The 27,553-nt window shown below is 36.5% G+C and overlaps 1 protein-coding gene across 1 annotated transcript in view; it reads right to left on the bottom strand.

Annotated features, from left to right (window-relative positions):
- LOC136035851 (calcium-binding mitochondrial carrier protein Aralar1-like) overlaps positions 1 to 27,553 on the bottom strand; it is a 104,443-nt gene that overhangs the window by 57,737 nt on the left and 19,153 nt on the right. Inside the window, exons 2-7 of the mRNA XM_065717810.1 lie at positions 23,659 to 23,700; positions 18,960 to 19,004; positions 14,503 to 14,559; positions 6,975 to 7,117; positions 4,169 to 4,284; positions 167 to 306 (exon numbers count right to left, since the gene is read on the bottom strand). Of these exons, the coding sequence (XP_065573882.1) occupies positions 167 to 306; positions 4,169 to 4,284; positions 6,975 to 7,117; positions 14,503 to 14,559; positions 18,960 to 19,004; positions 23,659 to 23,700 (543 nt within the window). The remainder of the gene's footprint in view (positions 1 to 166; positions 307 to 4,168; positions 4,285 to 6,974; positions 7,118 to 14,502; positions 14,560 to 18,959; positions 19,005 to 23,658; positions 23,701 to 27,553) is intronic.

Below are 27,553 nucleotides of genomic sequence, written 5' to 3'. Positions count from 1 at the left end.
CTGATCAATATCTCAGAACGCCTGCAGCACGGTTCCGCCACGCTTTGCAAAGTTCCGCCAAGCATGGCACACATCACCTGGTGTAAATGATTTCTGAGAAAGAGAAAGCGACCTCTCGGACAATGCCACATTTTAATTTCCCAAAATCCGTGGTAGATAAACTTACATGTAGAAAATGGCTGAATTCTGAATAGTTTATTTTCCTTTTCCTGTCCTTTCCAAAATAAACCTTGATAAATTCGTTGTCTAAGTCAAATGGTATCCGCTGATGAATATCGGTCTGTTTAAGAACCTCGGCAAAGTTTTCTAGAAAATGGAAAAATGCTCGTAAGTATACCTGTTAATCCAAATTTAATTGAAATATAAATATAATCCAATTGGATGACATTTTTAGGGTGTTCTCGTTTTTTTTTTTAACTATCAGGTTGCTAAGACACATTAAACTCAAACTTTGTGGAAAGAATAATAATAAATGGAAAGTTTTGAAGAACTTTTTGGAGGTAAGTTTGGCATTAGAATGTTGAAAACCATTGACGGTCCTTAATTGATTCAGTATAATTTCTTCCTTGAGAGGAGGGGGATTCTGACAAGCTCGAACACAGCCGGAATTTTATTCCGAAGAGACCAAATGTGGAAAAGATAGCTTAATATTATAGCTTACATGTAATTGAATATTACATTTTATTTATTTTTTTTGCGTTTTCGTCATGATAATAGAACAGAATGTCATATGAATGTATAAACCGCTGATTCATTCCAAGATTTGAGAATACCGCAACCAAGCGCGAATATTCAATTTCATTGTGATTTTTCCCAGGCAAATCTTTATTTTCACAAGCATAGAATTACATATTAACTTTCCCAATGTGACACTGACTTTCCGTCACCTGGTGTACATCTCAAAAGACCACGTCTGCCACACAGTTCCACCACGCACGGGGTAGTTTCTACCTCGCTTGGCACACTTTCCAACATGTTTGGCACACTTCCACCAAGCTTGGCACGCGCTACATGGTGGACATGCATTCTGGATGTGGGTACGCCCTCCAAATGTTCTGGAGAATATACTCGCTATTCGTGAAACAGATATAATATTATGGAAAATAGGGCATTACACTGTCAGACAGAGGTGTACGATTTACATAACTTTCCCTCTAGCCCTGGTTTCCATGTCTGCTCCAGATTTTATACCAGGATAAGTACCTTTAACTCTATCTTCTTCTTTCAAATGTGATGTGTGCAAGAAACATTTGACTATAAATTCCAGGTTACCTAATCATCAAAACTCAAACTGAAGAAAGAAGTTCCGAATGTGATATATGCAAGAAACGTTTTGCTTTCAGTTCCGATTTATGTCTTAACCGAACAACTAATACTGGTGAAAATCTTTCTGAATGTGGGATATGCAACATAAGTTTTACTTCAAGTTCCAGTTCATCTGGCAATCGAAGAATTCAAACTGGAGAAAAACCTTTTGGTGTGATATATCTAACGCATTCCACATTTTCGCTTAAGTTTCCGATCTATCTCGTTACAACAGAATCCTTCCTTTGTGTCTACAATGTAGGCCTGATTTTTTTTTTTACAATATATGTAGAGGTAAGGAGGCATTTCATCTCAGCTAGGGGGAAGGGCGATGGTTATTACGATAAAATTGTCGAATTTACAAATAAAATTATTTCTGTAAATGGCAAATATATATTCCGTAAGTAAGCAATTGTAGGAGAAGCTAAAAAATCTGGATGTTTTGAGAAGCAGAGATTAGCCAGTGACATTAGACATGCTACCCAAATAGATAAAATTTATATACAAAAGATGCCGATATTTCAAATCTTTTGAAAATATAACTATCGTAACTTGAACTCTATTAAGTAGAAATGCTACAAAGACCATGAATAAAAAAAAATATGCACACAACATTTCATGTCTCAAACGAAATCACACAACCAACAGTTTTGCTTGCATAGCACGCGCAGATACCCTGAGATCAACCAGCATATTTAGGGTTATAATTTCCACAAGTAACTTATCGTCATAAGCATACCCGAAAAAATAAACAAATAAAAATTTCAAAAAATCAAGTTTAATATTGTTTCCTCAGATACCCAAAAAATTTACAAATAAAGATCATGCCTCAAAACTGAAGATACTGCATTAGGAGGATTCAATACTTAATTATCATATTTAATTAATACTTAATTAACATCATTTTATGAGCCTCAACGTCGGCTGACTGTCTCAAAGACAAAGCGTTCGTTAGCGAATTTTCATAGTGAACTAGTTATCATTGAAACCTATTAAGAATTTGTGGATTGACTATAAAACTTGATTGAAAAGACAATGAAATTGTGCTGGCAAAGTTTTCAATCAAAGCGATTGAAAACTCTCAATCGCTTTGTCCCATGTGTTTCAATTGCAACACAGAGGGCTCGCAGAGCTGCCAAGTTGATCAAATTACATTCCTTTTGAGGGTATTGTCGGATTTTCCTAGCAAGTATGTTAGAACACTTACAGGGACCAGCCTTTCCTGAATGAAAAAAATATCTGCTCCGTGTAGCAGAAAAATAAAGTTCCCATTTTCTAATGATATAAGTTTCACTAAAACTGAATATCTGTATCTCCAGACAAAGCAACAGAAGTTACAAGGTTTTCCTAAGATGTCAAGGAAAGTAGGCATTGGCATCAAATTTTCTACCGTTTATTGGGATCGTTTATACAAGCTCTAATAAAGTTATAAATTAAAAAGGTTTATAATGGACGAGATAGGCGGATTCTGTACGGTATCGAATTCCCTCAGCGTCAAAAATTATTCTACGCATTTCTTAACGAACTAAAAAGCAAAGTTTTTTTAATTAATTTCTGTTCATTTTTATTGACATTTTCTTTTCACAGAATAAATATTTTATAATTTTTTTTTTATTAGACTCCATAGTTTTTACTCAGAGGATTATTTGACTTTATTTCTACTCATTTTTAGTTCAATGAGGCTCTTTACTTTTCTTTTAAAAAAACTTGTTCCACATGTTTAATATTAACAAATACTATCTGTAAGTAATTAAATAAAAACAACAAGTTTTTCAACTGAAAGTAAGGAGCAACCTCAAACCTTAAAACCAACAGAAATTATCACGTATATGAAAGGGTTTGCTTCCTCAATACAAGTACCCTTAAGTTTATACAATAATATAATCTGGGCTATATATTTGCACATTAACGGGGTGTATGTAAAGTAGCCTAACCGAAATTTACAAATATTTCAATACATAACCTAGCAAGAATAATGCAATATTAAAATTACCAATTTGTATTTACATTGCGACATGCAAAGCGATTACAAAAATTTCAAAAGCGGTCTAAATAAAACCAGTTTTCTAATGAACTAACCACGAATCTCTCTCGTGGACTTGGCCTGTCACTTAAATGTGTCACAATTTTATGACGTCAAAAAAGGATTTAACATTCAATCCAGGATTTTGAGGATCTATTACTGAGCTTAAAGACTTCTTTAACATCTTGATTAGTGGTATGCAAATTGAACTCGCTCAATTTGGCATTTCCGGACAATCCTGAAAATGCAAGCATTTCCTTCCTAAAATTTGCAGTTTTGATTTACAGATAAAATGTGCAAGGATGGAACTCAATTGACGCAATAATTTGGAAGAGTGAAAAACAGAATAAAAAGGAATAAAGGCGCCGAAAAATACTGGGGGAGGTAGGGGCCCCCCTGGATCCACCAGTATTGGTTCCCCTCCAACATTTCACAACTTTAAAATATTGGATTTTACAATACACCTTGTTTCTTTTAGTTCGACGACTTTTAGCCTCTTTTCCGATAAAATTATTTGTTAATGGCCCGGATTTCCACTACTTCTTCCATAATTCCCATATGACTTGCCCGTTCTGCATTGCTTTGACCCCCCCCCCCATTCCACAAAATAAATCAAACACTGTGAACGTGTCTGATCAATAACTATTAATCCCTTTAAATAAAACATAACTTAATTGAATCAATAAAACAAAACAAAAGTGAAAACCTTTGAGGAGAGGCCTATACATTGTAACACCTAGGAGATGATATTGGCCCGTCAAATTTTGATGATAACAGACATTTCCACATGCATCTCACGAGCTGTATGAAAAAAGAAAGCACTAAATAAATACTACATACCAAAAGTTACACATCCAGATCCGTCGACATCGAAAAGTTGAAACGTTGTTTGATACAAGGCATCGGGAGCACACAATAGACCTTCAAACGCTTGAAATTCAACAAAAGATATTAACCTACAACAAAAAGATAAGTGTTGGAAGTATAATATAAATTTGAATTAAAATGGAATAGTTGTAGGCATCAAGTCATGGCTAATTGTAGAAAGCCAAGACAGTCGAATTGAGTGAGAAGAAAAACCTGGCATTAATTCCCCCCCCCCCTCTTGCCAACGTTACCATCTCCCACTTGTGCTACACCTCTCATGTCACTCCACAATGCCGAACTAGAGTCAACTATATTCGGTTCTTTCAGAGGTTTCACGCTCGGATTTGTAATCATAATGGAAATTTTTCCATTATAATTGCTAGAGGAAATTATAATGGAAAGTTTTCCAATATATTTTATAGTTGGGAAATATATTGGATAGTTCATCGGGAGAATGTCAAATATATTGGTAAGTTGGACTTATACTGAAAACTGGATTTAAATACTTACCAAGAGTTTCAGGCATGTTGACCCAAGAATTTAAAATCGACATAGGACCATTAGATTGCTTCGAATGAGAGGTAAACAAGGGACGCTTACCTATGGTCTTAGGCAGGTTGACCCAAGAATTTAAAATCGACATAGGACCATTAGATTGCTTCGAATGAGAGGTAAACAAGGGACGCTTACCTATGGTCTTAGGCAGGTTGACCCAAGAATTTAAAATCGACATAGGACCATTAGATTGCTTCGAATGAGAGGTAAACAAGGGGCGCTTACCTATGGTCTTAGGCAGGTTGACCCAAGAATTTAAAATCGACATAGGACCATTAGATTGCTTCGAATGAGAGGTAAACAAGGGACGCTTACCAATGGTCTTAGGCAGGTTGACCCAAGAATTTAAAATCGACATGTCTCGAAATGTCCGAAATTGGTGAATGTCAGCGTTACACTGGTGAATGCCCGAAACACCTTTTTTTTTCTATGGACTTAGTCGGTTTTGCCAGTCATCTTTTTCAGGTTTATGCAAGGTTTGATGATGACAGGTTAGGTTAGTTTAGGTTTTTATCCCACTTGTGAGATCTAGAACCTAATTCAACCTAACTTTTACGATCAAAGCCTGCATAAGACTGAAAAATCTGATTCGACAAGCTAATTGAACCCAGACAGAGAAAAAGGAATTTCAGACATTCACAGTGACATATATATATATATATATATATATATATATATATATATATATATATATATATATATATATGGGTTGGCCCCGCGACTTGTTTTTGCAGTTATATGTTAATAGCAGTGGAAGGAATAGTAGGATAGGGTCATATTAATTCGAGCGTGTTGCTAATCTCGAGAATTTCGCGACGTAGAATCGCAAAGGGTAGTTGGCAATAATAAAGTATTACATCAGATCCGTAAAACGTGTACGTAATCCTGATCACTAATGTATTTTTCGGGTTGCACCATCATTTTAGGTCCCCTGTATCTAGACCACAAAAACCCACTGCCGAAACACGTTATAAAACTCTTTGAGGTGGTTAAGTAAAATATATATCATCTCAAATTTGTTGACAAAAGAATGTTTATGAAGCAGTAGTTAGCTAAACTGTAGAAAAAAGAGCAATAAGAATAACGACAGGTTTTCTCAAAGGTTCTAACCTTCATGTCTTCGCACTGATTCTATCCTTCTGCACTAAGCTCCTAGAAGGAGACAGATACGCGGAGAAGTATCAGTAACATCTCAAAATATTTTTATGTGTAACATGTATGCATAATATTCAAATTTATTACGCTATATGCTAAATTTCAGTTTTCTAATTTTCTAATCCCCTCTCCCTCGGAAATCTAACTTACAGGCTAGCTTCAGCATTACGTTCCTGTTGACTTCAATTTTGATATGCAAAATATCATAAAACAAGCAAAAACTTACAATTTTCTTTCTAATCTTCTCAATGCGTGTCGTAGACTCTACTACTACTACTACTAACATATAACCGCAGCACCAAGCCGCCTGAGGCTAAACAGCTACCCACGCTGCTCCTTCATCCCAATCTATTCAAAACCCCCTCTTCACACCCTCCCAAGAAGTTTCCACTTCCCTTAAATCTTTCTTTATGACAAACCCACATCCTAACCGCGGACGACCTGCTTTCCATTTAGCCCTAGACGGTTAGTCAAAAATAACAATCTTCAGCAATTTGACATCCTTCATCCGCAGAACGCGCCCTAGCTATCTCAATCTTTCTCTCATTATAGACCTGGAAACAATGATTGAACCACACTTTCCGTGCAGTCTACTGTTTAAAATACGGTCAGTTAGCCAGGTACACAGAATAATTCGTAGGCAATTCCTTTGGAAAACACCTAGCAAATCTTCATTCGCTTTTTAGAGCACCCATACTTCAGAATCATATTTGACCACTGTCATCACTGTAGCTTCCAATATCCTAATCTTGGTTTACAGACCTACCTTCCAATTTTTCCAAACTCTAGGAGTTTGGAAGACTATAGGATCGTCAAATACCGTATTCAACATTTTGACAAAATGGGTGACATCAAGTCCCGTGCGTGGGATTTGACTTTGAGAGAGATGGGGTTTACCTATGAGAGATTTATCTTAGGTCCCAAAAAACCAATGAGTGCGAATGTTCCTGTAATTTATACTTCAGGAAGAAGAGGAGCGTGTTCAAACCACTAAAATGACCTGGATAGGGCCATGATTAGACATAATCTGCAGTTTTTTGTACTAAATCTAGAAAAAAAACACACTTACCCATCTTTACTAGTATCAGCAACCGATCCAATCACACGAACAGCATCTGTATTGTAGTTTAGATGCTGATAAAGTCCAAGAAAGCCTCTAATAAAATCAGTCGTTGTCATATACTTTTCCCCATTTTTGACAGTTGAAGCATACTATAATAGAAAAAGATGCTACTGTATACTATAACTAACCAACAGTGGTCCATGGATTAAAAAAAAAAAAAAAACATAAACAAATCATTGACTCAGTACCTGGGTCGGAAGGGGGAAAAATTACACTTCCAGTATAATATTTTACGAAATTTTACGAAAATCAACAGATCTCGGTCGAGGCCTTCGGCCTCTAAGCCAAGTGTCTATCGTAAAACAATTAGCTAATATAAATACAAGTTAATTTCATTCGTCAATAACAGTTAGATATATATTCAGGATTAAATTTTAAGTTAAATGACCTGAAAATGGGTTAATAAAGCACGTCACGTTTGTTCAACAGCTAACCGAAATACCCCGTTTTTTTTCAGAGAGTGGGGCCCATAGGGGGTGTGAATCTATTGAATAAGGGTCACGGTCCGTTAGAAAATAACCGCTTAATACAAAAGAGCCTTTTACCTATTGTTTATAATAAAATTTCAATCAAATGTATAACTCAATGCAAAGATTATAACGAAGAAAAAGGAATAAGGATGTATCAATTAATAACTAATGAGATTACAAAATTCTTTATCAACAGAATGATAATTTGGCTTCAATTTCCATTTATAATAATGTCAGATGTCAGGATGTTTCAAGGATTTATTAGTTTTTTTTGGGGGGGGTCAAATTCTCTCTTTTTTGAGGAGGGTGTGCATAAAGATTCAAAAATCGCAGTACGAAATTGTTTATAAGCCTTCTTGTTACGTTTTTACGAGTCGGTCCAAAATTTTGGCAGGAGGAGGGATATCTAATTCGGTTGCCCCCCTCCCCCTAGATACATCATTGGTCAAATGACTGACTGTATTCTAGCCTATTTTGAGCCTTACGACACTATAAAGGTTTAGAAGGATCATATAAGGGAAAAATCGTGGTTGTAACAATACCTGCAACCTAGTAAAGAGCAAACAATAGTCCATAGTAACAGAAAGTTTAAAACTACATGTTCTAGGTATATGTCTAATGCAAACATTTCTCAATAAATACTAATTCAGAATTAATAAACATTACTAAGATCCAAACGACTAATAATTTGTAATTTTGAAAACGAATTTTTGAGAATTTAATAAGAGCTGGAAACCACTCAAGCATATGGTCAAGTCAAAATAAAAGTACACCATTGAAAGCACAATCGTTGAAAGTCATGAGCTGCGATTGTTGTCATGAGCATCTTAAACAAGAGCTAAGAGCTCATATGGCACTTGTGACGAGGTTGGAAGGGCCAAGAGCCCATATGCCATGATAGTCCAGGACTTTTAGCTCAAAAAAGGGTCGAACCCGGACAAAATTGCAATATAAACGAAAATGGTACCAAAATGATCAGAAAAAAATTCTGTACAACATATTTAAAGTCCCCATAAATCCGAGTGGGGCGAGTACCCGAAAAACAGGGGAAAAGGGGGAAATGCGGGGGGAAAATGGGAAAAATGCCGAACATGCCCAGAAAATAGTTTAAAGTGAGTTTTCTGGGGTTTTCACATACGCTGATTACGAAATTGACATCTAAAATTCAGTACAGAAAAAGAGTACTACGGAAAACGGGGGAACAGGGGAAAGAGGGGAGAAAAGAGAAGAATACAGGGTAGGGGTAGAAAGCGGTTTGGAAGATATTTTCTGGGGTATTCCTATCTGGTGATTATGAAATTGAGATATAAAATGATATACAAAACTCGATTAACATAAAACGGGGAAATGGGGGGGGAGGGAGGGGAAAAAGAAAAATATACAGGGTAGGGGTAGAAAGCATGTGGAAATGTGTTTTCTAGGGTTTTTCTATCTGCTGATTATAAAATTGACATCTAAAACAAAGTTCGAGAACAAATACAGGAGATCTATAGAGGTTCGGCTACCCCATAGGTTCGGAAAAGGCAAAAATAATCAACATAATCCTGTTCTAATTCGACATCCAGTAAGAGAAGCAAGGTAGACTAGTCACCGCGGAGTTCCAGTGCCGACGACAAAACCTATCCTGACGGAATGACATCTAGCGGATCCAATAGTCCCCAGTCTGCGTGGATGCTTACACATGTGACATGGTAGCAGGATAAATCAAGGTACGACGAGATTTTTTTTTAAGTCAAGCATAATTTTGCGTATCGGCAACTCTTCATTCAGTACTAAGCCTGATCCTCCAGCGCATGGATGGCCAATCCGTCGAAAGTTTTTCATTCAGGAAGAAAGTCAAAGTCGTTACACTGGCATCCGATGGGAACATTAGGATAGATGGCGAGATTTTGCATATCGATCCTGCACTGCTTTTTCAACGTCTTTCGACTGCAGACCATACATCTGAAAATGACATGGCAGAAACTCTACGTTACGAACTGTGCAGTTATCCGCCCGCTTTGTTTGAGAATCCTGGCATAATGCGTCAGCCAGACAAACCTGCACTAGCGAAAGCAATATGGAAAGAAGCGAACACGGACTCGATTCACCACCTGCCAGTGTCAGATCGTGTCACTGTAGTTGACGGAGGTTGGCTGCTTCTGCAAGTACCTTGGAAGATTGGTGATACTTATGATTCAATCTGTGACAGCTATGTTAGTTTCGTTACTCGACGCTGTACCTCCCCTACTGTTGTCTTCGATGGATACAGCGCTGGTCCAACCACGAAAGATGCTACGCACAACCGACGGTGTAAGGGAAGTCAGCATCAAGTGATCGATTTCAGTTTAGGGATGAAGCTCCAGAAAAAGAAGGAAGAGTTTTTGAGCAACTCTCAGAACAAACAGCGAATTATAAGCTACATCGGGGAAAAACTCACAGCCAAAGGATTTGAAGTCGTCCATGCGAAGGACGATGCTGACTATCTAATCGTGAAGACTGCCGTAACGAAAGCAGAAAACTCTGAAACAATAGTTCTTGGCAACGACACTGACCTTCTGATTCTACTCTTGTATCACCTCCCGCCTAATGCAAAAACACTTTACTTCGAATCGTCAACGAACGCAAAAGAAGCGATAACACGGTTCTGGTCCCTCAACGAAGTGCAAAAAAAAATGGGAGAAGTATCCAGGCTGCTTTTGGTAGGGCACGCACTCTTGGGATGTGACACGACCTCACGAGTTTTCGGACTTGGAAAGCAAGCTTTGCTACCTCTTTTGAAGAAGAGCGAAGTGTTCAGAAAAAAATGCAAAGTGTTTCTGGATGAATCATCGTCCAAAGATGAAATTGTGAAAGCGGGTGAATATCTTCTCCTCAGCTTGTATAAAGCACGACCAAACGAAGATCTCACTAAGCTGCGACATCGAATTTTCTTGGAAAAAGTTTCTTCGTCTAATACTACGGCGTTTGTTAAGCCTGAAAGGCTTCCGCCAACCGAAGCTGCAGCTTCATTCCACTCCCAGCGAGTGCGCCTCCAGGTATCCCGTTGGAAAGGGGAACCAGCTGACCTCGACCCGGCTGACTGGGGTTGGGTCCTCAGAGACCATAAATACTCACCTGTGATGACCCATTTGTTGCCCGCACCTCAGACTCTTTTGAATGTCGTGAGATGCAACTGTAAGACAGGCTGCGAGAACTCGCGATGCAGCTGCAAGAAAAAATGGATTAGCGTGTACGTTCGCGTGCGGAGAATGTCAGGGTATCAACTGTTTGAACAGGGACAACGAGATTGTCGAAGACGAGGAGCTCGACTAGTGATATCAATGCTGTGTTTTTCAAGTCAACTATACTGCCTTCGAAAGTGCAAATTTTACATATAATAGCCATTTTATATATAACTGCCAAGCGGTTGTTTTCTTTATGTTTAGTAATTCAAATGGTTGTAAGAAATGTCTGTGATTCAAGAAAGTACAAGTTTGATACTTAAGCGAGTTATTTTGTCCATAGACCTACTTATTAGCCATTAGCAGCTGACTCAGGAGTCAGGCCTCCCTTCCCCTTTTCCGTTGTTTCCTCCAGTTTTGTTCGGTTTTCATGGTTCTCGTTTTCTTTTCTTCATTTTAGGGGTCAGTTTCGTGATCAGCAGATAGAAAAACCCCAGAAAACACATTTCCACATGCTTTCTACCCCTACCCTGTATATTTCCCTTTTCCCCTCCCCCCCATTTCCCCGTTTTATGTTAATCGATTTTTTTATATCATTTTATTTCTCAATTTAGTAATCACCAGATAGGAATACCCCAGAAAATATCTTTCAAACCGCTTTCTACCCCAACCCTGTATTCTTCTCTTTTCTCCCCTCTTTCCCCTGTTCCCCCGTTTTCCGTAGTACTCTTTTTCTATACTGAATTTTAGATGTCAATTTCGCAATCAGCGTATGTGAAAACCCCAGAAAACTCACTTTAAACTATTTTCTGGGCATGTTCGGCATTTTTCCCATTTTCCCCCTTTTCCCCTGTTTTTCGGGTACTCGCCCCACTCGGATTTATGGGGACTTTTAGTATGTTGTACAGAATTTTTTTCTGATCATTTTGGTACCATTTTTGTTTATATTGCAATTTTGTCCGGGTCAAACCCTAAAAGTCCTGGACTATGAGCTCTAGCAAAATTCTAAGAATCAATCGATTGATTTGAAACGAAAATCAGAGGCTTAATGCCAGTCGGGATTTAAAATAAGAGCTCTGAGACACGAATTCCTTCTAAATATCAAAATTCATCAAGACCCGATCACCCAGTCGTAAGTTAAAAATACCACTTTTTTCTAGTTTTTCCTCTCCCTTCAGCCACCCAGATGGTCGAATTGGGGATAGCAACTTTATCAAGTCAATTTGTGCAGGTCCCTGACACGCCTACCAATATTCATCGTCCTAGCACGTCCAGAAGCACCAAACTCGCCAAAGCACTGGAAACCCCCTAACTCCCCCAAAGAGAGCGGACTCAGTCCGGTTATGTCAATCACGTATCTAGGACTTGTGCTTATTCTTCCCACCAAGTTTCATCCTGATCTCTCCACTCTAAGCGTTTTCCCAGATTTCCCATTTCCCCCTCCAACTCCCCCAATATCACCAGATAGGTCGGGATTTAAATAAGAGCTCTGAGACACGAGGTCCTTCTAAACATAAAATTTCATTAAGATCCGATCACCAATTCGTAAGTCAAAAATACCTTTTTTTCTATTTTTTCCTCTCCCTCCAGCCCTCCAGATGGTAGAATCAGGGAAACGACTGTTCTCAAGTCAATTTGTGCTGGTCCCTGACACGCCTACCAATTTTCATCGTCCTAGCACGTCCAGAAGCACCGAATTTTCCAAAGCACTGGAAATCCCTCCCCAACTCCCCCAAAGAAAGCGGACTCAGTCCGGTTATGTCAATCACGTATCTAAGACTTGTGCTTATTCTTCCCACCAAGTTTCATCCTGATCTCTCCACTCTAAGCGTTTTCCCAGATTTCCCATTTCCCCCTCCAACTCCCCCAATATCACCAGATACGGTCGGGATTTAAATAAGAGCTCTGAGACATGAGGTCCTTCTAAACATCAAATTTCATTAAGATCCGATCACCAATTCGTAAGTCAAAAATACCTTTTTTTCTATTTTTCCTCTCCCTCCAGCCCTCCAGATGGTAGAATCAGGGAAACGACTGTTCTCAAGTCAATTTGTGCTGGTCCCTGACACGCCTACCAATTTTCATCGTCCTAGCACGTCCAGAAGCACATAATTTTCCAAAGCACTGGAAATTCCTCCCCAACTCCCCCAAAGAGAGCGGATCCGTTCCAATTATATCAATCACGTATCTAGAACCTGTGCTTATTCTTCCCTTCAAGTTTCATCCCGATTTCTCCACTCTAAGCGTTTCCCAAGGTTACCGGTTTCCAAGAATTCTGTTTCCGCCCTCTAACCCCCATGTCCCTGGATCCGATTCGAATTGAAAATGGAGTATCTGAAACATAAGATCTTTATATATATCAAGTTTCATCAAGATCCGATGACCCATTCGTAAGATAAAGATACCTCAATTTTCACGTTTTCCGGTTTCCCCCTCCAACTCCCCCCCAATGACACCGGAACTGGTCAGGATTTAAAATAAGAACTCTGAAGGACAAGATTTTTCTAAACATCAAATTTCATTAAGATCTGATCACCCGTTCGTAATTACACAAACCTCATTTTTTCTAATTTTTCCTAATTAGCCCCTCCCCCACCCCCACCCCCAAACCCCACAGAGAGAGCGGATCCGGTCTGGTTATGTCAGTCACGTATCTTGGACTTATGCTTATTCTTCCCACCAAGTTTCATCCTGCTCTCCGATTTCTGGTTCCCCTTGCCCCCACACCCCCAATGACACTGGGTCCGGTCGGGATTTAAAATAAGAGATCTGAGTTACGAGGTCCTTCTAAATATGAAATTTCATTAAGATCCTATCACTCCTTCGTAGGCTAAAAATACTCCATTTTTTCTAATTTTTCGGAATTAACCCCACCCCCCAACTCCTGCAGAGAGAGCGGATCCGTTCGGGTTATGCCAATCCCGTATCTAGGACTTGTGCTTATTTTGTCCACCAAGTTTCATCCCGATCCCTCCACTCTAAGCGTTTTCCAAGATTTTAGGTTTCCCCCTCCAACTCCTTCCAATGTCACCGGATCCGGTTGGGATTTGCAACAAGAGCTCTGAGACAAGGTATCCTTCTAAATATCAAGTTTCATTAAGATCCAAACACCCTTTCGATTTTTTTGAATGAATCACCCCCCACTCCCCCCCCCCACCAGATGGTCAAATCGGGGAAACGACTATTTATAATTTAATTTGATAAGTCTGCCAAATTTCACCGTCCTAGCTTATCTAGAAGTGCCTAAACTAGCAAAATCGGGACAAACAGACTGACAGAATTTGCGATCGCTATTTGTCACTTGGTAAATACCAAGTGCCATAATTCTGCATGGGTTCAATTTTTCTTCATTACTATCACATCACTGCTGAGAATATCAGAAGCTCATTTGAAAGCTAACAGCCATATCTACAAGCTAATTTGTCTTGGTAGCGTCAGATTAAGAGGCCATATTATACCAAAAATGAAAATTTTTGGTGCTATTTCCAAAGTCGACATGGGATGGAAACGTAACATGCACCACTGAAATCGCCATCGTTGAAACCCTTCACTGGAGGATTGTAGTCTCCCATCATGGTTGCTGCAGTAAAAGCAATCGCAATCTAACTCAAAAGCAAATCGTGGCCCATCATAACCCGAAATTTTTAATCAAGTTTTCAGATTGGCGAAAAGATTTCCAATCGAAAGTGATCTAGAAATAGAAACTATTACATGGATTCAACGGAACAATAATGCTTAATGATATAATTTTTTTAAAATTTTGAAAAGGACCATGATATTAATCAATCTTACCCCCCCCCCCCTACCAACGTGAATAACCATAGTACAGGTATAGATACACTTAAAGAAAAATCTACTTACCTTTTCAAAAACGGCTTTTAACTTCTCTGTGTCCGCTCGCTTTAAATAATTACTAATCTAAAACAAACAAAAAATATATCATTGATTTGTCACAAATTCTGTTTTACTAAAAACATTCATAGTTATATATCAATAATAACACTTACCCAAAAAAATCAAACATTTGATTTTTACAAACAGACTGAAAAGAAATTGAAAGCATCTGCTTATAAAAGCTTTACAAGTTGTTTTAACCTCACAAGAAATGCAGTTCAGAAACCTAGAGACGAAGAGATTTCCCATGCAATGAAGTATTTTCAGCAAGTTAACTGACCCAATAAAATATATTATTTTAAAAAGTATATGAAGGATATTGTTACAAGTAGTTTTTGAATCAAAGTTTTTACAAAAAAAAAGTACTTGAAGGGGCTCACATTAACGAATGGACAAGGTTAAATCTATTGAACCTGGTCATGTATTAAACCCATGACTGCAGAGGTGAATATGAATGATTTAGCCCCTCTTTAAAAGTACAAAGACAGTAACAAATAGAGTAAATAAAATAAAGTGAAGTAAAGTGAAGTAAGGTGAAGTAAAAATAGAGTAAAGCAAAATGAAAGAAAGCAGCAGACACGGATAATGTACAAACAACTTAAATTAATATATCACTAGCTAAAAAGATCAAAAAAGAAAAATAACAATAGCAGAAAGCAAGGGCGAGATTATGTACATAAAAAAGACATCCCTCCCCCCAAAAAAGAGAAGTGATGACAAAATGATAAATAAAATAACCAAATGTATAATAAATATTCACGATCAAGCTGGAAAAAAAAACAAAAAAAAACATAACTATTCGAGAGAGAATTCGCCAGCATGGACTAAAATTCGAAATTTAATTTACAAAATGCTGGCTGTTGCTCCGTACATACTATGCGTGAAGTCTTACGAATTAAAGAACCTTTCCCTCCAGATCAAGATTATCAAGGGATCGTCCAGTCTATAACGTGTGTAGATACCTATTAGTTTCTTCACCAGAGGGGGGGGGGCTTAACAGATATTTTGCACACTCATAAAACACAGTCCGGATTGCTAAACACAACGGACCGAGTCCGTTGATTTTTGAATTTGATTAACTGTTTTTTATCAATTGTTTTGTTCTAATCAAAAGTAAATAAGGGCCAGAAAGGTGGCAGGGCTAATATGAGGGGGAGAGGAGCGAAAGATGCGTGAATTTGTGCCCGAATATAGCAATTATACAGTGACTTGCAAGACAGAATCATCCCATGTAGAGCCACCATTTAATAGGAAGGATGGCAAAGAGTAGGTGAAAATTTTGCATAAGCAAAGAAGGAATTGAACCCCCTTTCCTTAACAAATGAGATTAGTTCCAGACATTATGTAGACAATAGGCTTGTCTTTACACTATTAAAATCTTATTTTTCTGAAGAAAAAGGATTCTAAGCTTATTAATGAATTACACAATTATTCTCTTAAGTGTTTTTTGCCATGCCAAACTCATCTCTTCCAAGCCTGAAAAGTAAGTGCAGTGGCGGTTCTAGGCCTGGGTGGGGGGGGGCACCTTCCCCCCAGTTTTTCTAACATTTAACATCAAATTCCGTTTATTTTATATTTATACATCCCTGTGGTATACCTTGTCCCCTCCTATTATGAGGCCTACAGCCGATACTGGTAAGTAGTTTGGAGAATAGATTATCGAAGTCTTTTCTTATTAATGGAAGAGATTATAACCCTTTTCTTTATAGTGGCTACAAAAATTGAGGCTTTAGCTTTGGCACTTATTCCATTTACAATTGACTGCAACCAAGTAAATTATAAAAGTAAGGCCTTTGATCACAAAGTCTTGACCAAGATGATAGCATTTAAGAACAAAATAATTAAATTACTATGCATCAGTAGTCTGTATGACAATAAGTGGTAATAATTTAAATAAGATTTCTTAAGAATGACAGGGTAGGTTTGGCAAATTTGGCAAAAGTTTTCTCCTAATTTGCAAAAGTAGTTCTTTTTAAATTTGATATAATTATGAAAAATAGGATTAATTCTATGAGAATGGGAGTTTAATTTCTTTCTAAATTTAGATTGAGGAAAGACTAAGAAGAGGAAATAGAGAGATAATAGATAGAAATACATACATAGTAGATAGGAACCAGCTTTGGCTGATGTATTTATGCATAACAACAATGGTCGGAACATAATTCAGTGCTGGGACTTGCAAAACTAAATTAGCACCTAATAATAGGAAAATCTACAGCAAAAATTACACTAATTATAAAATAAACCAACCATGAGAAAAAGGCAGACTCAGCAGCAAGAACAGAAATTAAAGAGGGAAAAATAAAAATTACTTAAAACATTGAAGCATTCCCAGTTGAAGCAAAATAGAAACAAGCAGGATCATGATAGCCACAAACCTTTTATTAACTGAATACAAACAACAGTTTACCTAATGAGGTTGATGTACTTTGTAAAAAAAAAAAAAAGGAACGGTCCATTTTAATCTACTATTTTTACTGCAAATTACAAAAAGAACCAACCGTGGCATTCGTTAGATGTGGACTGATTCTATGGGAAAGCCAGGCCATGACCAGGCTAAAGAAAAACCTTAGCCTATATTTCTAGGCTAAAAGGTTGGTGGGATATCATAACCTTTCAATATTAGATTTAAGCAGTGAACCAATGCTCCTACAGTTTGCAGTACAGAACCAAGTGAAAAACATAATTCAGAACTGGTGCAAATAGTCTTGGGAACCAATTACGAGAGGAAACTTTTCGCACAAACTTAACAGGAATTGAAACTACTAGCAACAGCAACCCTGCAGAACTAGACACATTCCAAGAAAGCTAAATTCGATTTTAATATAAGTTGGATTTCAATGCAAGGTCAAGTTTATCTGAATCAAACATGAAATGTATTAGAAAATGACAAATTCTCTTGTCTCAAGTTATTAAATATACTAAAACTACTATTAACAACTCACTGCAGCACCAACCCACCTAAGTCCAACACAGCTACGCAAGCTTATCCTCAATTCCAATCTATTCAAAGCGTCCTTCTTTATGCCCTCTCAGGAAGTTCCAATTTCCTGTAAATCTTTCCATATGACTTCCTCCACCCCATTCGAGGAAGACTTGTTTTTCGTTTGGCCATAAATGGTTGGCTGACAAGGACAATCTCCGGCTGTCTGCCATCCTTCTTCTGTCCTAGCTACTCAAACTTCATCTCATTATAGCCCTAGAAAGTGGGATTGAACCACATTCTTTTTACAGCTTAGTGTTTAAAATGCAGTCTGTCAGGCAGGTACCCAAAATAATTTCACAGATATATATATTTTTTTATTGATTCTAAAATAGTCTTTATTTACAAACTAAATTGGCCAAAAATAAAGCAGAAGTAAATAGAAATTTAAAAAATAATTTGACTTATATTTTGCTTAGCTTTTTATCATTAACTTTATGACTTTGCTGGGTAACACCAGATGGCAATGGTGGTATTATATATATATATATATATATATATATATATATATATATATATATATATATATATATATATATATATACATATGTATATAGGTGATAAGCTAACAAACCAAGGTTAGAATACTGGAAGCTACAGTGATGACAGTGGTGAAGTATTTTCCTGCAGTGTGGGCATTCTGAAAGACAGAGGAAGATTTTCTAGATATTTTCCAGAGAAATTGTAATGAGAGAAAGGTTCAGATGACTAAGACACTTTTGCAGAATAAAGATGACAGATTGTCAAAGATTGTCCCAGTTGGTCAGCCATCTAGGGCCAAGTAAAAAGCATATCATCCCTAAATGGTGTGGGTACTTCAAGAAATGGACAAAGATTTGCTAGATATTTTCCAGAGAAATTGTCTAAAGATTGTTTTGGGTATCCAGCTGACTGATCAAATTTCAAACATTAGGCTTTGTGAAAAGTGTGGTCCAATCCTGCTTTCTAGAGCTATAATGTGAGAAATGTTGAGATGGCTAGGGCCCATTCTGCAGATGAAGGATGACAGATTGCCAAAGATTATCCTTTTTGGCCAACCGTCTAGGGCTAAACGAAAAGCAGCCTGTCTGCAGTCAGGGTGGAAAGATGTCATAAAGAAAAATTTAAGGGAAATTGAATGTTCTTGGAGGAAGAAAGAGGGGGACTTTGAATAGATAAAGATGAAGGAGTATCATGTGTAGCTATGTTGGTTTATGGCAGTTTGGTGCTGCAGTGAGTTGCTAGTAGTAGCAGTAAATAATATCTTAAAGAACAAATAAAAACAAGCTAAATTTTTAGGCTTTTTCATCAATTCCACAAAGAACTATACCAAGTATGTAGAGTATTTATTTCTACTCATAAATGGTACATCAAGTTAAGTCAGAAACTGCTATCCAGTAATAGAAGCTTCCCAGAACAATCTACCCAAACAACCATCTGTATATTCTAAAAATTGTGATACCTCTCTTTCACATGATACTTTCTTTACTGAGCCAATGTCTGGAACCTTTTGAAATAAATCATTATTAGCATAAATTGAAAAAAAAATGACATTATTAGCATAAATTTCACATAATTAGCATTATTTGACAAAATTCATTCTATGATGGCAAACTTAAACCTGTCACATTCAAAGTACAACTTCTCCACCAGGCCTCATTTTTCCAGACACACAAATAATCTATTTTACATCATACAGATTGCAAACACTTCTAATACCCAATACTTTCTTCAATGGTCAGCTTTGGGACATTTATCTCTCCCAAGACCAATAAAATTAGATTATTAGTGGATTCTTAAATCCTCTTGAGTCAATAAGAAAATTAAGTCCCATAAACCTTGCTGTGTTTACTTCTTATGTTTTCCTACTTTATGGTACACTCGGGATCTATTTAGTGACAAAATATAGCTTGTGATACTAACAAAATATTGCACAACTATACAAAACAACTGTTGTAAAAAGATACTTTTTGCTCAAAAGGACATTTTGATCCCTCTCAAAGTGAAATCCTTGCTATACCACTAGATGAATGCTATTATTATACTTCACTAGAAGGCTTTAATATTAAGATGAACTCAGTAAAAACGGTCAGAATGAAGGCTTTCAGCTAAAACACTTATAGCTCTGACTGTAAGAAGAGTTTTGTTTAGTTTATCTAACACAGCTTTGGGGTTAGCTACAAACACATAGTGTTTTTTATTGGCATAATATGGATCAGATAACTTTGAAGACCACACTGCCTTTCCATGACGAAAGTATAACAGTTCAAAATAGGGATGGAACCTTTTAATCAACAGTGAACAGATATTAATCAACAGTGAACAGATATAAAATTTTTACCTGGATATTTTTGAACACATATACAGTGTTCATCATCAACAGTAAAACATATATTTACTAAAACATAAATGTGTTTGAAATCTAGGTAGTAGTAGTATGACTTTAGTAGTAAATCTACTAAAGTATATTCTATTCATCATTGTCATTGTCTTTGCTTCTTTTGGTTGGACAACTTTTTTTTTCTTTTTTTTTACAGTTGTAGGAAATTAGTGATGGCAATCCCAATCATGTCTTGAAGATTTAGCATCCCATTCTTTGTCATGTCTCCTTTTGAAAACCTCAGGTGAAGGAATGATATCAAACTGTTCCTTCATTGATATCTCTTTGGCTAAAAAAAACCTTGTATGATTCTAAGGTTGACTGAAGACTTATGAAGCTTCCATGAGTGAATTCAAGTTTGTCTTTAATTGACAAGCTGTGAAAACAGCTTGTTTTGTTTTGGTTGTGATATTAGTGTATTAGTAGAGAACTATGATGGAAACAAAATTAGTAATACAGTGACTTCAAATTCACGAAGAAATGGTCTACAACTTCTAGGTTGAAACTAGCTTGAGCCTGGTTTGTATGGCTGTGTATTGGGATAAATAATTCATTATTTTTTTTAAAAACGGCTTTTAGCCAGTCAAACTAACCTCAAAAACGAGATTTAAAACCAAACCAAATGTAACTAGTTACAGGTGCTCAACCACAGCAGGTAATTTTACAACATGTTTGAGAGGAGAAACAAACTCATTTTATTTGTTTTCTTTCCTTTTTCTAATCTTATGCTGATTAATTTCAAAGAAGACAATTAATTAAACCACAATGGCCTGCTGTAATAATAAAGAAAAAACTATCAAAAATTTTTTTAGAGGTCAACCAAAATACTGCAAAAAATAAGCCAGTCAATCATTCACTAGCAGCCAACAAAACCAGCCAAAAGTTTTCATTTTTTTGCTAATTTCGGGTATTGGTGAGTAACTTCCCTTTGGTGCTAGGTTTTAATTCTTCTAATTTTGGCTTTTATTGATTCTTTTTACCTTATAATTTTGGCTTTTATTTGTTTGTCTTTCATGTTAACTCTCAGCATTGTTTTGGTTTTCTTTATCTTTCCACATTTCTTGGCATTTTCCTAAGTAAAACTTGTTGGTCTCCACTGAAGAAGAGAGGCAGTTGTCCTTGCAAAATACTCAATTTTTTTGCAGTATTTTTATTGGACTTAAAAACAATTTTTAATTGTTTTTCCTGTATTTTTTGTTAATTTCAAGTGCTTAATTAGTTTGATATGAGCATATTGATCACTTGTATTTCAATAACCTTCCCAGTCTTTTCAAACTGTATTAACTGTACACCAAAGCAACTGACTTGCTTTGGTATTCTCATTGAAGCAACTCTATTAGCATTTGTGACCTATAAGATTAGTTGCAACAATTGTAGATATTGATTTGGTTGTTTTGGTTTGGTTTTGGATTTTATTTGTTTTTAGATCATTTTAGTTTTCATCTTTGTTTCATAAGTGTTGAAGAGACCCTGTTTTCATACATATGAAATATCTGCATTGTTTTAGTTTTTCTCTCTACTGTCTATAGTCCTGTTTGTTTGTTCTTCATTGAGATTTCTCTCTTTGTTTTTTTTTTTTCATGGTTGACCACTGAAGATCTTTCATTAAACTCCTTACTACAGTAGACTGATGTAAGTGCTACCTTTGGCTTTTATCCCAGTCTAACTATGCAATCAGTAGGTAAAACATAGATTCAACATTAACTTTCAACATTCAGTTAGGGCAGTTTATATTACTGACCTGGAAATAAGTTGATTATATCACTCAATGCCTTTTTTATGCTCTTTCCAAATATAATAACTGCTTTACTCAGAAATTTGGTATAAGCCTAGGATTCTACCAATAAACAAGGAAACAAGTTAAGAAAACAATTCTTACTTCATAGTATACAGAATAATCCTAGTTCACATATTTTGTAGGAATCTTGTATTTCTAGTTTTTCTATCCCATTTTTAAATATTTGTGTATATTCTCTAAATCTTGAAAATCATTTATAAACTAATACCCCAACACTATCTAATTCCATTTAACCTAACCTAGTTTATCACTATTGTTCTATTGATATATTTTTGTGAGTAATAATTAGATGGCACCGATGGTCTTTAATTACATATATAGTATTAAAAAATGGGAAAATAGAGTTGAATCCATGTTTATTTTTCAGAAAAAAATTGTTAAAAAAAAGTATTGAACACTGATGAAAGAAATGAAGATAAAGGTTCTCCCCCTGCAAAATGTGTTATGTTTCCCTGCATATTTGCAAAAATACAAATGTGCTTCCCTGCAAAATGCAGGTAAAGGTTCTCCATGTGCCAAATGTGTTAACTATGATTATTATGTATATTATGAAGTAAGAATTGTTTTCTTAACATGTTTCCCTATGCATGGCTGGAATCCTATGCTTATAACATAAATTCAATTTTGAGCCCTTTACAATACCTTAAAGAAAATTCTTTTTTTCTTATTTTAGGTACTGCTGTTAGAATCACTCTTGTTTAAACTGGTATCCCTGTAGATTGAATTGACTAGGATGGAATAAAAAACCAGAAAACACTTGGGAAATATATAGTTTTTGTAAACAAGGAGGGGGTGGGATAAAGTATAGCAGAGCCACAGTTGAAATGTGTTGACTATGATTATTCTATATATAATGAAATAAGAATTATTGTTCTTAAGCCAAAATAAGAGTAAAAAGTATCATCTTTGAGGATCTGAAAAGGGCATCAAATTGAATTTCCAAGTAAAGCAATTATTATATTCAGAAAGAGCACAAAAAAGACATATAATGATGTATTCACTTTATTTGTTGGTCAGTATTATTAACTGTGCTAAATTTACCAACTCCTTTTAGTATCCTATTCCTAAATAGGCCTATAACAATCAATTCACTTGAAAATGGCTATTTATGTTTTATACAAAAAACATTTGCAAATTTGGATTGCAAAGATCATATAGGACCATAACCAGTTAGTTTGCAATGCATAGTGATAGAATATAGTGTCTCACCATGGATATTCAAATTAAGATTTGTGATTTGCCAAGACCAAAGAACAGGCAATTATATTTTTCTAAGATAAGGGGTTGTTGCCCAAAACAAAACAGTGCATCAATAGACACACCAAGATTTAGTATTCTTATGAGAAGTAACATCTTTGGAAGTGTAACCTAACCTTCATTAGCATTAGTCAAACTTCATTTCTCAAGTGTTTCTTGTATAATACATTAGTATCTACAAATGCACCCCAGCCCTTGAAGGTCCTACACATAGCCCTAGGAATATCTGAAAACTAAAACTAAGAAATTCATACTTTATAATAGGCCTATCCAGAAGATTTCTGCTAGGCTAGTCAGATTATCCAGTTTCCTTATAGGCCTATTACAAACCTAGGCTATATACTTTCTTAAATTGCATCTTAGGCTAGTTCAAATGGTATTTTGGAAATTGGGCATGGCACCACAGATTGTTGTGGATTTGCAAGTGAACTGACTAGGCCTAGTAGTGTAGGCTATGTTTTGTAAGGGTGTAGGCTAAAAAAGGAAACAAGTGGTATGTTCACCTTTCCCTATGTCAATTATGAAATTTTATATATACTGACTGAAGTAGGTAGCTTAGCATAGGCCTAGCTAGCAACAAATCAAATGCTGAACACTTTATCATAATAGGCTAATTAATCTTAACAAAAAGAATTTGCTTACCTGAAAAGGGATATTTTTTTGATTTTCTTTTCCCACGTGATAAATAAATGTCTAAAGCAAATTGACTAGGGTTAAAAAGCTTACTGAAAAGAAAATGTTGTCTGATTTTTCAATCAGTTCTTCCTTCTAATTACGATTACCAGATTTTCACAAACTATAGATCTGTTTTGTTAAGAAAGCCTCATTCCGAATCATTGATCATTTCATGATTCAACGCTGAATCATGTTTTTTGTCAAAAGATGGTTGCTGGAACTCAACGCTGAAAAATGCAAGGTCATACATTTTGGACACAATAACCCTCAGCAACAATACCTAATGATCCAAAACCCTGGGAGTCACCACGTACTATAGCATGTTCAGGAGGAGTGAGACCTTGGAGTTATTGTATACTCCCAGTTGAAATTCAGCTCCCACTCACAGAAGATCTCAGCCAATGCTAGCAGAGCCCTAGGCATCATTAAACACAGCATTACCAGCAGCAGTAAACATGTAATCACCAAGCTCTACAAAGGACTGGTAAGACCGTGTTTGGAGGCGGGGACCATCCTGGCCACCCCTCGATTCAAAAAGGACAAGGTAGTGCCTTTAGCAAATCCAACAAAGGGCCACTAAGCTGATTGCCAGTATGAAAAACAAGCCCTACAGTGAATGGCTGAGGGAACTCAACCTCCCCTCTTTAGTCTACAGGTGGAAACGTGGGGATATGATCCAGGCACACAAACTCCTCTCTACCAATCAAGAAAATGAGCTTATGGAGATTGACCCCTCCCGCATAACACGAGGACACCCAAAAAAAAAAAATCCGCAAACTTCATGCAAGGACTGGAGCAAGATGCAGCTTCTTCTCGAACCGGATTGTGAGCCTCTGGAAAAACCTCAAGGAGAACACTGTTTCTGCTGAATCAACAGATGAATTGAACTGGGATACACCAGAATCTAATCAACCATGTATGCAATTGTCATCACAAGGAGTAATTCAACGAGATCAAAAGTCCTTATTTTACTCCAAGCTGTGATTTAAGGTAATTTAAGGTAGTTATTCCTTCTTACTATGATTACCAGATTTTCACAAACCATAGATCCGTTTTGTTAAGAAAGCCTCATTCCGAATCATTCATCATTTCCAATATCTTATCAGCGAATGGGTCTTATTAGGGAACTTTAGTTAACTTATAAGGAATAAACAAACTTTTCCTATTTTTCTTTAGGAATAATTCCTTCCCTGTCTAGGACCATTTTAAGGGAGGGGACCAGGGCAAGCTATCCTAAGCGACATAGCTGGGTCTTCCGGAGCTTTTTCAATTTTTGTTTGAGTCGCGAGGAGGGCACCGAAATTAATTTTTGCCCTGGGCGCTACCAATCCTAGGAATGACCCTATCCCTGTCCAACTAGGCTAAGGAATCATAAGAACTTGCAACAGGAGCAAATTCTTACTATTCCTTATCTTGGTTAGACAGGGAAGGAATTGTTCCTTAGCAAAATAGCAACAGGTTATCTATTTCTTTTTTAGTCAACTAAAGATAAAATAATTCCTTAATAGAAATAAAAGAAGCGAGGAATGAACTCAAGATATACTTCATCAATAAAATAGGACTATTTTACTGAGCCGATTACAAATTGTAGGGATTGTCCTATATTTTTAAAGTTATCATTAAAACGAAGTAAGTTTCATTTTTTTTTCCATTTTAAGCTTTAGGTTTATTTTGTCTCAGGAAAAAAACTTTTATAAATTTTAGGAGTGGCCCCAAATCAGTAGTCAGGATTTCTATTAATTTGAAGTATGAAATTAAATTTGTGCAAAAAAGTGTCCTCAATTAAAACAAATCCGTTTATAATTGAACAGTACTGTACAACGATCTATTGTGAGCTTCATTACTGAACATAATTATTTAATTTCCCTCTTTCATATTTCATATAACACATTTATATGAGTTTCATTATAATAAAATGAGGCAACCCATCAGTAATAAAATTATACATGTCGGTTACGTGATTCTGGAGCAGTGATCCCGTCTATATATACGTATTATGTGCTCTATATTTCCTTAAGTCTGTTCTGACTCTTTTTTTAAGGGGAGGCAAATTTACTCTTCAAAATTCAAAGGGAGATGCAATGTGTTTTTTTTTTCTATAATAATACCAAGCCGGTGTCATGAGCAGCCACTTTTCAAGTGGGCAAGCCCACATTAAAGCAATTGCAATACCTTAAATTTACATTAACTCCCATGCTCATAGACTCAACCTTGTGTTAAGCGATTGCACTCAGAACTCGAGATGAATGGCATTCATGTTCTTGATTCTTCAAAAGCTGTACTTTTTTTTATCCCAAATAGCAATACATACCACCAACTGTTTTTTAACGCTCCGAATGCCGCTGTTACAACTGTTCTTCAGCTAGAGAAATCCTTTATCCCAAGATGGGCATATTGATATAGATTGACGAACAGAGTACTGAATAGATTCAACTGTATTTTGGCCATTTTATCAATTACCCAAACATCAAGTGACGGAAATCAGCAGCTCAGGCCCACGGACTCGCAACCAGACTTCTGATATTTGAATCTATATTTACACTTCATCTAGTGGAATTTTTCTTGCCCCGATCCCTCAGTCTGAGCAGCTATAGGTGGTGAACTAAAATTTTTCTAGAGCGCCTAGCCTTTGCAGCTACACAAGATAAAATTACAAACATGCGAACTGACAATGCTTTTTACGAAATCAAACACTTCGTGGTAATAAAGTGTAAGTAAGGAGTGACTCGGCTCAATAGTAGCCAAAACTCTAATAAAAGATATTTTTATACTATAGATACATCAAAAGGATCAGCTTATTATGCTGATTCTAAATATGTAAGATTTGTCAAGTTTAGTGTTAGAAAAAAATTGCCTGATTTTTGAAATGGGGGGAAACACCCCCTGAAATTAAACAAATTTTAATGAAAATTACACCATCAGATTCAGTGTACCAGAGAGCCCTACTATAGAAGTTTCAAGCTCCTGTCTGCAAAAATGTGGAAGTTTGCTATTTTTGCCAGAAGACAGATCACGGATGCGTGTTTACTTTTTTTCCCAGGGGTGGTTGTAACAAAACAACAGTCTTAGAAGATCAGGAGAGGGTGCATTCAAACGGAAATTAAATGTTCTAGTGCCTTTTTAAGCGACAAAAAAGATTGGAGGACAACTGGGCCCCACCCCACCCCATTTTCCCCAAGATTATCTGATCAAAATTTTAGATTGTCATTTTGTTCAGTATAGTTAAAAGATCTAATAATTATGTCCTTAGGTACAAAATAAGCCCCTACAGTCCGTTGAGAAAGGCCTGTAAGCTATGAAATTTGCCCCTTGTTTATGTACAGTATTTGTTATTGGGAAGTATACCGACATTTTTTTCTAGGGGGGTTGGGGTTTTGCTTGGGGGGATTTTTATAGGGATAATCTTTCTTGGGGAGGTAAATTACTGGGGGGGGGTGAATATTGCAAGGAAAATGTTACACTGGGGGGTTTTGACAGAATTATCATACGAAATTCTTAAAAAAAATTTAACATTCTCTTTGCCAAATTTTTCATGCGGAGATATTCCAGGGGAATCATCCAGGGATTTTTTTCCGCATTTTTTTTTTATTTCCAGGCAATAATTCCCGCGTATGGGGGCATTTCGGCAGTGATCGAGAAACCAATTAGAGGTTAAAGTTTTATCTTAATAAAAGAATGCTAAGGAGAATTTTTCAGGCTGAATCGTCCACAAGCAATTTTATAGGGAGGGGGGATTCTAAACGAGTATGGAATCGTAGAAGAAATCTGACGGAGGGGTTGCAAATTACGTTGGAAAAAATTTCCAACCGTAAAGGGAAGGGGTATATTTCGTAGAGGGCGAGCCAGAACTACCGGCGTTATTTTAAAAACGAGCAAAAATTATTCTATATATGAAGGGTTGCTCCCTACTCAATACGCTGCTCTTTACGGTAAAGTTTGACTGTTC

The sequence above is a fragment of the Artemia franciscana genome, chromosome 14 (genome assembly GCF_032884065.1).
Source record: "Artemia franciscana chromosome 14, ASM3288406v1, whole genome shotgun sequence".
In the NCBI taxonomy this organism is placed as follows: domain Eukaryota; kingdom Metazoa; phylum Arthropoda; class Branchiopoda; order Anostraca; family Artemiidae; genus Artemia; species Artemia franciscana.
Note: the sequence above shows the minus strand (reverse complement) of the source record. Positions and strands in the feature narration are given on the sequence as shown.